The sequence below is a fragment of the Lagenorhynchus albirostris genome, chromosome 3 (assembly GCF_949774975.1).
Source record: "Lagenorhynchus albirostris chromosome 3, mLagAlb1.1, whole genome shotgun sequence".
NCBI lineage: Eukaryota > Metazoa > Chordata > Mammalia > Artiodactyla > Delphinidae > Lagenorhynchus > Lagenorhynchus albirostris.
This window is the reverse complement of record NC_083097.1, coordinates 139,223,061-139,235,193: the sequence shown is the minus strand read 5'-3', so window position 1 is coordinate 139,235,193 and position 12,133 is coordinate 139,223,061. Positions and strand designations below refer to the sequence as shown.

The following is a 12,133-nucleotide window of genomic DNA, read 5'->3' as shown; positions in this document are numbered from 1 at the left end:
CCACCGAATCCTTGGACCTTCATTCCATTCAAGGTTGCTTATTATCCCAGTAATGTTCTTTATAGCAAAAGGGTCCAGTCACAATCATGCCTTGCCTTTATTTTATTTTTTTTGCTGTGCCACATGGCTTGTGGGATCTTAGTTCCCTGATCAGGGATTGAACTTGGGCCGCCGTCAGTGAAAATGTGCTAGGTCCTAACCACTGGACTGCTAGGGAATTCCCCATGCCTTGCCTTTAATATCAGGGTCTTTAGTCTGCTTCAAACTGGAACAAGTCTTCATTTTAACCTTGACTTTTACAGCCTTGGCTCTTTTGAAGATTACAGGCTAGTTTTGTACACCTTTGTCATTGTGAATCTTGTTTGATATTTCTTCATGATTAGAATCAGGTTATGAATCTTTGACAGGACTGTTGCAGGAGTGTTGCTGTGTCCTTTCTGTATCCTAAGTTATTGGTTTCAATTTGTCCTTTCTCTGATAGTGTTTACTGTTGGCCTGCCATATGTGTGGGTTTCAAATTCTCAGATTCAACCAACCAAGGATAGAAAATAGTAAAAAAAAAAAAAAAAAGCCAGAAACTTCCAAAAAGCAAAACTTGAATTTGCCTTGCAACAGGCAACTAGTTACATGGCACTTATGTTGTTTACAACTATTTACATAGCATTTACATTGTATTAGGTATTATAAGTAATCTAGAGATGATTTAAAGTATTGTGGGATGGATGTGGTAGGTTATATGCAAATACTATGTCATATTATTGAGCATCTGGATTTTGGTGTCCGAGGGGGATGCTGGAACCAATGCCCTGTGGATACTGAGGGACAACTGTACTTAGATCACCGATTAAGTGGTGTCTGTCAGTCTTCTCCACTATAAAGCTATTCTTTTCATGTTTATGGTTAGGTATTTTGTGTGATATAGTTTCAAAAGTACCACCTTGTTTCTCATCAAACTTTAAATTTATCTATATATACTCATGATTTCCACTTTATTCATTGGGTTAAAATCTATTTTTCCCATTACTTTGATCCTCAAATTTTTTTCTGGATTCGGCCAGTGGAAGGTCATTGTAGGTGGCTTCTATGCCCTTTTGACATGTCCCCATCATTATTTGAGCAACTTCTTATTCTCTGGCATAAGATATACCAGACTTATTATTGCTTTCCCTACCCTAGCACAAGAATCAGCCATTTTTCCCAGAAGCCCTGGTTCTCTAGTGAAGAATGGTATTTAGAAGCCAGGTTCTATGTGTTAGTGAGTAGTTGCTGTTGGTGTGTGTTTATTATGCATACATTTACATCTATATTTTTATATTTATGTATATATTGAAAACCATGAGTTCACACTTAAACTTTCATTTCTGATCCCATGGGGTTCATTTTTGCTCTCTCCCTTTGTATAGAATTCCTTTCAACAGTGAGATACCTGATCCCTATTATCCTTAATATAGTTGGTTCACTATTCTAGGTCATCTTCCCATGCGAATACCTTTCTCACTGCTCAGGCTCCAAAACCCTATGCCAAGCAGAGATAACCCGCCTCACCTACTTGGATCCTAATGCCCCACTCTGGGCCGCTGCAGCCCAACCACACCCTTCGGCAAGATACCTATGATGTTCATTTTACCCAATAACTTTAGGAGTGAGTTGTTGGGGAAGAGGCGTTTTTCCTTTAATTGGCTTATCTATGTGACATTAAAATTTTTTAATATTTTGAATAAACATACAGTAAAATCAACTTTGTAGTTTTGTGAATTTTAACTTATGTAAAGATATGTGTAAACACCTCCAAAATCAGGAAATTGACTGGTTCAGTCAGCCCAAAAACTCCTTCATGCTTTCTCTTTATAGTTACACCCTACTCCTAGCCTCAAACCCTGGAGTCCCCTGATTTAGTCTCTGCCTCAATATTTTTTTTTCAAGATCTTCATTTAAATAGAATCATATATAATCTTTTAAAAACATAGCTTTGAGATAATTCACATACCATACATTTTACTCATTTAAAGTGTATAATTCAGTGGTTTTTAGGATAGTCACATTAAGTTCAACCATCACCATCGTCAACTTTAATTTTCATCACCTCAGAAAAAACCCCACCAAATCCATACTTTTTAACTATCACCCCACCCAACCACGCACAGACACCCAACCCCCTGAAACAACCAATAATTTACGTTCCATCACGTAGATTTCTCTGTTCTGGATATTTCATGTACCTGGAATCATAGCGTGGTCTTTTGTTTCTGGTTTCTTTGACTTAGCATAATGTTTTAGAAGTTCATCCACGTTCTAGTATGTGTCAGTGCTTCATTCTTTTTGGCTGGCTAAATAATGCTCCATTTATGACTACCACATATTTATCCATTTGCCAGTTGATGGACATCTGGGAAGTTTCCGCCTTTTGGCTACTGTGAATAATTCTGCTATAAATATTCAAGTACAAATTTTTGTGTGCATCTGTATTTTCATTTCTTACCTAGGAGTGGAATTTCAAGTTTTATGGAAACTTTAATTATTTGAGGAACTGCTAGATTGTTTTGCAAAGTGGCTACACCATTTTCCATTCCCATCAGCAGTATATGAGAGTTCCGGTTTCTCCACATCTTTGCTAACATGTGTTATGTGACTTTTGGATCCTAGCTATCCTGGTGAATATGGAATTGTATCACATTGTGGTTTTGATTTACATTTCTCCGATTGCTAATTGTGTTGAGCATCTTTTCTTGTACTTATTGACCATTTGTGTATCTTCCTTGGAGAAATGTCTATTCAGATCCTTTGCCCATTTTTTTTTTTTTTTTTTTTTTTTTTGCGGTACGCAGGCCTCTCACTGTTGTGGCCTCTCCCGTTGCGGAGCACAGGCTTCCGACGCACAGGCCCAGCGGCCATGGCTCACGGGCCCAGCCGCTCCGCGGCACATGGGATCCTCCCGGACCGGGGCACGAACCTGCGTCCCCTGCATCAGCAGGCGGACTCTCAACCACTTCGCCACCAGGGAAGCCCCTTTGCCCATTTTTTAATGGGTTATCTGCCTTTTTATTATTGAGACATGAGAGTTCTTTATATATTCTGCACAAAAGTCCTTTATCAGATACGTGATTTGCATATATTTTCTCCTTTTATATATGTTTTTTCACTTTCTTGATGGTGACTTTTGAAGCATGAATGTTAATTTTGATGAAGTTTAATTCATCATGCTTTTGGTGTCACGTCTAAGAATCTTGTAATCCCAGGTTATGAGGACTTTTTTCCAATGTTTTCTTCTAAAAGTTTTATAATTTTATCTTTTACATTTAGATCTGTGACCTATTTTATTTTTTGTAAGAGCTGTGAAATATAGGTTATTTTTTTGCATATGGATGTCTAGTTTCAAAATCATTTGTTGGAAAGGGTATTCATTCTCCATTAAATTGTTTTTGCACTTTTCTCAAAAATCAATTGCTATTTATATGGGTCTGTTTTTGGTCTCAGTATTCTGTTCCATTGATCTGTGTCTTTCCCTTCACCAATACCACACTGCCTTGACAATTGTAGCTTTAAAGCAAGTTCTAAAATTGGGTAGCGTGATACCTTCAACTTAATTCTTCAGAATTGTTTTGGCTGTATTTTCTTTGCCTTTCCGTGTGAAGTTTAGAATCAGCTAGTCTGTATAACAAAAAGTTGGAGTTTCCACTGGAATAGCATGTCTTCTGATCCATGAACATGGGGCATCTTCATTTAGCACCTCTTTGATATAGATCATCAGCATTTATGGTTTTCAGCTTAGAACCTGTACATCTGTTGTTAGATTTATTCCTAAGTGTTCATTTTCTAGAGCTGTTGTAAATGATTTTTTATTTGGTTGTTGGTACTTTTCAGTCCTTCTATGTCCTTGCTGATTTTCTAGTAGTTCTATACATTACTGAGTGGAGTGTTTAAGTCTCCAACTGTAATTGAAGGTTTGTTCATTTCTCCTTTCACTGCTGTTTTTACTTCTTGTATTTTTAAGCTCTGATGTTAGGTGCATACATATTTAAGATTGTCATGTCTTGGTGAATTGATTCTTTTATCATTTTTAATATCCCTCTTTATTCCTGGTAATTTTGATACAATTTCACGAGTCCATTTAATCTATATTGGGAAGTAATGTGCAGAGAGGTTAAGAGCATAGCCTCCGAGTCAGAATTGCCTGGATTTGAATCACATCCAAGTACAGGTGTATGACCTTGGGCTCATCACTTACCTGTTCCTTGGTTCTGGTTCATTTGTAAATTGGGATAATCTCATTCAATTTATAGGATTAAGGATTACATGAGATGATTCATCTGAAACATCTGACTATAGTACCTGCCAGTAAAAACTACCATTGTTAACCACAAATGTTAGATCAGAAATGTCTAGTTTTTAGAAAGTATGTCACATAATTAGAAATACATAGAAGGTTCAGGTCCCTTTTTAAAAACAGCACTTCTGAAAAGAGGGATTATTAAATATATCTAACCTGAGTCAAATACCAAAGGAACCTTTTTTTTTTTGTGGTGCACAGGCTCTGGACGCGCAGGCTCAGTGGCCATGGCTTACAGGCCCAGCCGCTCTGCGGCATGTGGGATCTTCCCGGACCGGAGCACGAACCCGTGTCCCCTGCATCGGCAGGCGGACTCTCAACCACTGCGCCACCGGGGAAGCCCAGGAACCTTCTTTTATAAAAGTTTTTCTTTCACCAGTAATTCCATACACTGTCTACTTTATATCTTGTTAGTTTAAACATGAACAGTTCAAAGTCATCTATTGTTTCAGTTCCAATAATAATAATTAACAAGTGATCTAAGCAGATTAACAAGGACCTGCTGGAATACTGTTTAATTAGATAATAGGGTTGCACAGAACTTCAGGTGGGCTGAATCTGAGGGTGAATTTGTATTATGGATAGCCATAGTAGTGAAGAATCTAAATAATAAAAGCGACCAATAGTGTATAAACACTGACTTTTTAATGCATATTAAGCATATTTAATTGTCATCATCTTGTGTCTATCTTTAAAAAACCATTAGAAAGGAAAGTGTCAATTAGGTAATAGCCATACTCTTATAGGAAATTTTGTTTCTCCTACCATGCATCTTACTTTAGTGCTAAATTTAAATATAGTGAGTGAAGACAGCTTTTTATTGTGGTTCTATTATCACAGTGCCAAAATAGTTAATTAGATTAGAAGAGAAACAAATAGAAAACCACCCAGCAAAGGAATGCATTTCAGTAACTTTATTGAAAGGTATATCCCTTAGTACCAAAACATAATGGTAGTTGGTTAGGTTACCTCTGCCAACTCAAAATTAACACTGATGTATTCAAAATATTGAAATTTATCAGTCTTTTGGGAAAACTGGAAAGTTATCCATAAAACATGGTTTACAAAAGTATAAGATACACTGTGGTTCTTTGGTTTATTTTCCAATGCTTATCTCCCCATAACATGATGTCAAACTTGGGTATAGCCATCCTAGATGGATTCAGGCTACACATTACATTAACTGACACTTTAACACAGTAGATCTCCTTAGGTTCACTGAAATCCTGAACACTACCTCAGCAACCTTATAATTATGAAGATGCCTACTTACCTTTCTTAATACTTTCCTTTGGCACAGTAGGGGCAATTAATGAAAGTATATTCTCTCCCTTTTAAGCAAAACTCTAAATTAGAAGCAATGGCAGTTTCATAAAAACAGTGCTTAGTAAAAACTTCTGGAGTGTTAAATCAGAAAGTTTTCAGAGTGACGTTAATTTGAGTTACTACTACAGTAAAAACTAATTTTCTTGATGGGACTAGACTGAGGCAGTAAATTTTGTATAAAACTTTTTAAATCATGGATATGAACATCACCTGTTTTCTAGAAAAATATTAAAGATAACTTAATATGCTGAAATTAATAGGTCTGTAGTTTTGCTTTATATAAAATGCCCTCAAATTTAAATGTGACTCCCATGTAGCAATAAAGTCCACATCTCTGGATTACATATTACTTGCATTATGGGTGCCAAGAAACCATTTTCACTGCCTAGAATACTGACCCTTATTATGCCTTAAAAGTGCATTTGTGAAGTGGTGGTTTTGATGTAAACCTCATATTTAAATTTAAAGTTTAAATTTAAATTAAGTAGGTTACCGTTTTTAACACCACCTAAATACAATATATTGACCCAATACAGAAAGTTGGATCAGTGTTAGAAATGAAGATTCACAGTTTACCTTCCCAGGCTTGTCATTAGCATTTCACATTTATGCTGTTAGCTTTGATTTGTATGCTTCACAGGTGAATTCAAATGTGAGTAATTCCACTATAGGGTAATGTTAATTAGGCAGTTTTCCCAAATCTGAGAACACCAATGTTAATCTACTTGTGATATTTTGAGGCTTCACAGCTTAAATCCGTTATAACATTATGGAATCCACAGCTCAGGTTTGTGGAGAAAGGCTTCAGAAGAGTTATTTGTTGGCTGTAAGAATCCTAATAAACAAAAAAATCAAGTTATCAGAAGTCTGCCACAGATATTACTACCTGTTAAAATATCTAAGACTCATAATCACGTCTTATGTAGATGTGTTCTATGTTAATATTTAGTTTTGAGTAGAAAGAAAGAAATCACCAACATGAATTAAACTTAGATGGCAAGAATGTATATCATATATTTGTGAGGAGGCTTACATTTTTTATGCATGTAAGTACTTTCCAGTGTTCAACTACTATAGCAATGATACACATACAGTTGAGATGTATAATGATACACTATACAGTTGAGACATCCTGGCAGTTTCTAGACACTCAATGTAGAGACCACCTGCCGCAACTTACTTTTTAAGTACAATACCCAAGTTCATACTGATTTTGCTAATAAGCTAACAGTCTCAAATTAGTTCAATGTATGGTTCAAACTTTTGGCCCTGCTCCCTCACTCAGGCTCGTGTAACTTTAAATGAGCCAAAGCCTAAGTCTACATACAGCAAAATGATGTGAAATTGAAAAAAGAAAATACTGTTTTAGTGCTACTTTTAAAGTTCAGGTTATTAACGATGCTGCTTTTTAAGCTGAAAATTTAATGAAATGGCTAACATATATATGAAAGGTTAAGAGAATTCCTTACTCTTAGGCTGTTGTACCTTGAATGTAGTAAATGTCCTCAAATACAAGCTGACTAGATCAGAGAAGTCATTTTCCCCTCTGCTAGTCCAACTCCATTTTTTTTTTAAATAATGTAGATTTAAATTCTTGAATTGCAAAAGAAAATTATAGCATTAGAAAAGTCTCTCTACATGGAGAAAAACTATGAACCAAATTTACCAATTAAGGGACCATTTCAGGAATTGTTGGGAGGTGGGTTATTCTGTAGTAACTATGCTTCAGTTGCCGTGCAGTACGCCCAGAAACAATCCATTTCAACTTCTGAACATTTGGTTTGGAACACTTGTTTGATGAATATTCAGTTAAACACTTGGATACGAGCTCTTGCCAGAAAGTCAAATCTCTGCCATTGATCTGTGAATAAATTAAAAAAATATATTCTTTAAAATAAAAGTCCTACAGTATTTAATTATAGTAATAATTGCAATCTTATTAACACGTGTGTTTCCTCGTCAAAAAAATTTGAGGATAAGCTACTTAAGTTTCAAATAAACACAGGACATCTCATTTTACTTTAGGAACAAGTGGTTTAGTTGCTTTTACAGCTGTCAACAGGATTTAGGCTATGACCTGGACATACCTTGGAATGTTTCTGAAGACATTCTACTCCTTCTGTTAACTCTACACACCTCTGTGCCTGGATCTCCAAGGCAATGATAGACAATGCCAACACAGATGGCTAAAAGAGATGAATTTTAAAGTAAATGTTGAATATAAAAGTAGGTATATAAATAGGTTTAATCTTTATAAAATATTTACCTTTGCTTTAGAAAATATGATCCTGCAGTAGCATGCCTTAAGTTGAGCTTCTAGTCTTTCAAAATTAAGGCTATTCCTCCTTTAAAAAGAAAATGAAATTAATTTTATATAGATAATTTTACATCAAGTCAAAAGAAATTTTTAGAAAAATAAGTCAATTTTAAAGTGAACTTTATGCACACTTATCATAGAAAGTGAATTATTCGAAGAATTTCCCTTCCTTCAGAAACATTAACTTCTTAAGGATACCCATATATGAATTTTAACTGATTTGGGCCAAAAAAAAAGTATCATGCTACAACTCCCAAGGTTTCTTTTCATTTTAATAAATCTATTTTTGAATCTGAAGTTCCTTTTTCCATACATCTGTGTTAGATGCTTACCTACTAGGTTCTATAACTTAACTTGTCTATAAATGGAAAACGTAATTTTAAAAAAAGTTGAAATGTCCATCTTTAGAATTCACAGACTTCAAGAAGCTACTTTTGACTAAAAGTCTTCTCACTTCTGCTGGAGGGTGAAGTGAAGGAGCTTAGCTGTCACTTTACTTATTTTGATTGGAATTCTCCCAGGATATTGATTTTATTTAACATCCGGACAACATCATTCTGATTTCCAAATCTGCTTTGTTAAAAACAAACATCACATACCTTTCATATGGCAAGTTCTCTTGAAGGAGTGCATAATAGAGTTGTAGAAACTGAAAGGCAGTAGTAGCTTTGACTTTCCAACACACCTTCTCCAACACAATCTTTTCCATTCTCATCAAGTCTGAAACTGTGAACCTATACTGGCTTATTCGGATCAAGTCAGTTGCCAATGGGACATTCCTTTCCTCTTCTATTGATTTTACAGCCAAGTAGAAGCAGCTCAGTCCAACACACCCAAGGTGCTTGGGTTGTACCTAAAAAGACAGTAAGTCCATGTCTTTACCTTATTTCAGTTAAGAAAACATAAAGGATAATCTAGAACTCAACCTATCACTTCGAAAATGTATCTTTGAGGTATATTTCTCAGCTGTGAAGGACTTAACAAGATCCACTGATACCTCAACTGTAGCCTCTTAACCATATGTACCCACTTGGAACCAATTTTTGAGCAAACAGACTAAGTTTCAGTGTAATGTGTGGCTTCAGCACATAACAATTCGTACTTCTTTTGGTTTGTTTAAATCAGTGCAGAACGATAAGCAATAAGCTACTAGGTCAAAGGCTTATATGAGGACTGAAATACCTTACAGCTTATGCACAAAATTTCTTTCCAGAATGTTGTGTTTTTCCAGGCTGTTTTCTTTGTAGTAACACATGTAAAATGTTTTTAAATACTACAGCACATACTGTTTACTCTGCCTGTAAAGCTCTATTCACTATCAGTATTTTAAATTTATTCATCATTTTCTGAATGTCTACAAAATTTGTCACAGTCAAAATTCTGTCCACTTTAAGTTCCGCTTAACGGAAACTTTATGAAGCCTTTACCAGTATTTGTGCTCTCCTCTTCTTAGAACCCCTTCAGCAATACATTTATGCCTCTTTTGAGGTATAATGTAATTATTTTTCTTATTATTCCTTGTACTATATAATAGTTATCAATGCAAACATTATTGCCACTAAGATTATAATACACTTAAGGGATAGATGTATTTCATCTATGTAACATTTATAGTCAAAGGTAGTGCCTGCACATGGTGTCTAAAGAGTTGTTTAATTAGGCTATTGAAAAAGTTTCTTGAACCATTCAATACACATTGAGTTCCTCCCATATATGATGCATTCTGTTAGGTACTGAGGACTAAAAGATGAGCTGCATTTTAACTGCCACGTTATTTCATTATCTACCGATGACCACTGGCACACAGAGAAGTCAGATGTATTTGTAACAATTAAGCTCTGAAAGTTACACAGATGTCCTGCTTATCCAATACAGGGAAATAACTATATATAAATGCTCCTTCAGAAGATACTCTCTATTATATGCAAACTTAGGCTGGAAATGACAAGCATAAGCATGACTTGGGTAAATTTAAGGCTAAAACAATTAGAACTTTATTCTATATGAATAGAGATCAAGAAATATACTCTATGACCAGACGGTTGACAGCATCAACAAAAAGGGAAAAAAAAAAAAGAAATATAGTCTAATTCTTAACCCCCAATCTAGCATTCGGCCTCTAACACATTTCTTAAAATTTAGAAACAACAGTAAATAAATGAAAACACCCAACCTATCAAAAAAGACTTTTAAAAACAACAGCCAACTCTCCTACTGGGAGACTCTGCTATTAATTATTTGATATTAGACTACTTTTCAATGTCATAAAGTAAGTTGAATAAATGATGCATCACTCTTAATTAAAAGGAAGGATTTCATCAGTGCTGTAGTACACAGAATTACCATAATGTTTTGGCTACTTGCTGAAAACAAAAAAAGCTATGAATACCAGCCCAAAGCTAGCAATACCACCTCCAAAACACATTGAACAAAACCACGAAATACTCAGGGTAATGTAGCTTTAGACGTACCTTCATTTTAGACAGGAATCTGTCCAGTAAATTCACAGCTAGAGAAAATGTCTCCGTGTCAAAGCCAAAGAACTGAGTTAGACTAAGGAGATCTTTTACTTCAAAGTCCCTCAGTCTTGCAGTCATTCTAAGGCCATTATCGTGTGCAGATTCAATTAGTCTCAAGCCGCAGACCTTTGGCTGACATCTCAACTCCTGTTCCAACAGGGCATTCAGCTGGTGTAGCAGTTTCTGAGAGTCAGTTGTTGTCAGTACCTCTATCATCTATATATAGAACAAAGCCCAGAAAGGAGTGAAAGAACAGCCCTTCCTGCCTTGTGTTGTGCCAGGTGCATTATAACACAAGTCTCCCCTCCCTCAATGCTATTAGTGAATCTAAGTCACTGCAAAATGCCATCTGTAATTCTCCACCTCCCCAACCAGTTGGTCACATCCTAAATTGTGAGTTCCTAGAGGGCAGTAGCCATGGCTTTTTAAAGAAAAAAAATGCAAATCTTCATGCCCAAACTTTGAAATTAGATGGTAGCATGTATTCTGCCATTTATTAACAATGTGAACTCTTGAAGTTAGTAAATTTTTCTTAGTCCTCAATTCCTAGTCCGTAAAGTGGGTATAAGGTTATTACCTATTTCACAGACACTTGTGAGGAATGAATGAGATCATCTAGGTACACAGGTACTTAGCACATACAGTAGGTGCCTAATAAACACTGGGCAATATTAATGAGCTTACTTCTAGTCTGTAAAACGAGGCATATCTGCCTCTGTGAATGGCTGTGAAGATTAACCAAGATGATTCAACTAAAGAGTTTAGCATAGTGCTTGGCACTCACTGCTCAGTAACTGTTAACTTTTATTGATGTTAGGAAAGGAAGCTTAAAGGCAGTTATGGGTGCACGCAGTGGGGGCGGAAGGCTAATCCAGCCTGCAAGAGGAATCTGGCAGTTTCATTAATTTAAGACAATACTGAACATCTACTATGTGCCTGCTGCGGGCACGGGCTAAGCCCTGGACACACGGACGGTCCCTCCTCGCAACAATCGAAAGACAGGGAGGCAGAAAGAATCCTTAGGGTTGCGCGACGGAAAGGGTGGGCAGATGGAGAACCGCAAACTTCAAGGGTCCAACTCTTTGGCCCCTGGGCTGGGATCGGGCCCATAAGACACTAAGACATCTCAGGAGGTCGCATCTGGCCCCGCCCCTCCATGCTGGTACTAGCCTGAACTTGTTGCTCGGGGAGAGTTAACCGAGGAAAAGGGCTCGAGACCTACCCCTCACCCCGCGCCCCCCAACCTTGTTCCCTACCCGCACTCCGAGGTCAACCCCGAAATCCGAGCTCACCTTGATCGCGATTGCAGCTCCTCAGCGGTAACCACCCTCCCCGGGCCTGCTCTCACCTCACCCCAAGATATTAGAACCGAGAGGCCTATGAGGCGAGTGGGCTCGCGGGCAAGACGGGAGAGGCCCGGGGAGGGGGAGCCGTCTTGGGTGGAGGTCTCTACAGCGCCGCCGAGACGACACTGCCCTCCTTGGGGTCTGCTCGGAGCCGAAGGGGCCGCGCCTGGCCTCCTGAGTAATATATTGGAGGGCGGGGTTTTCTCGCTGCGGTGGGAGGGGCACATGGGAGGCATTTTCGCCGCTGATTGGTGTAAGTCTTATGATAGATGGCTCCTGCTGTCCAAAGAGGGCTGGT

At 37.3% G+C, this 12,133-nt stretch overlaps 1 protein-coding gene across 1 annotated transcript; it reads right to left on the bottom strand.

Annotated features, from left to right (window-relative positions):
• Positions 1-5,226: 5,226 nt before the first annotated feature.
• Positions 5,227-12,005, bottom strand: CCNG1 (cyclin G1). Its single transcript, XM_060144165.1, is given in 9 exon segments — positions 5,227-6,468; positions 6,470-6,488; positions 7,320-7,340; positions 7,390-7,514; positions 7,741-7,839; positions 7,920-7,998; positions 8,570-8,823; positions 10,442-10,705; positions 11,782-12,005. Coding segments are annotated over 8 exon segments (909 nt in total). The 5' UTR covers positions 11,782-12,005; the 3' UTR covers positions 5,227-6,420.
• Positions 12,006-12,133: the final 128 nt, after the last annotated feature.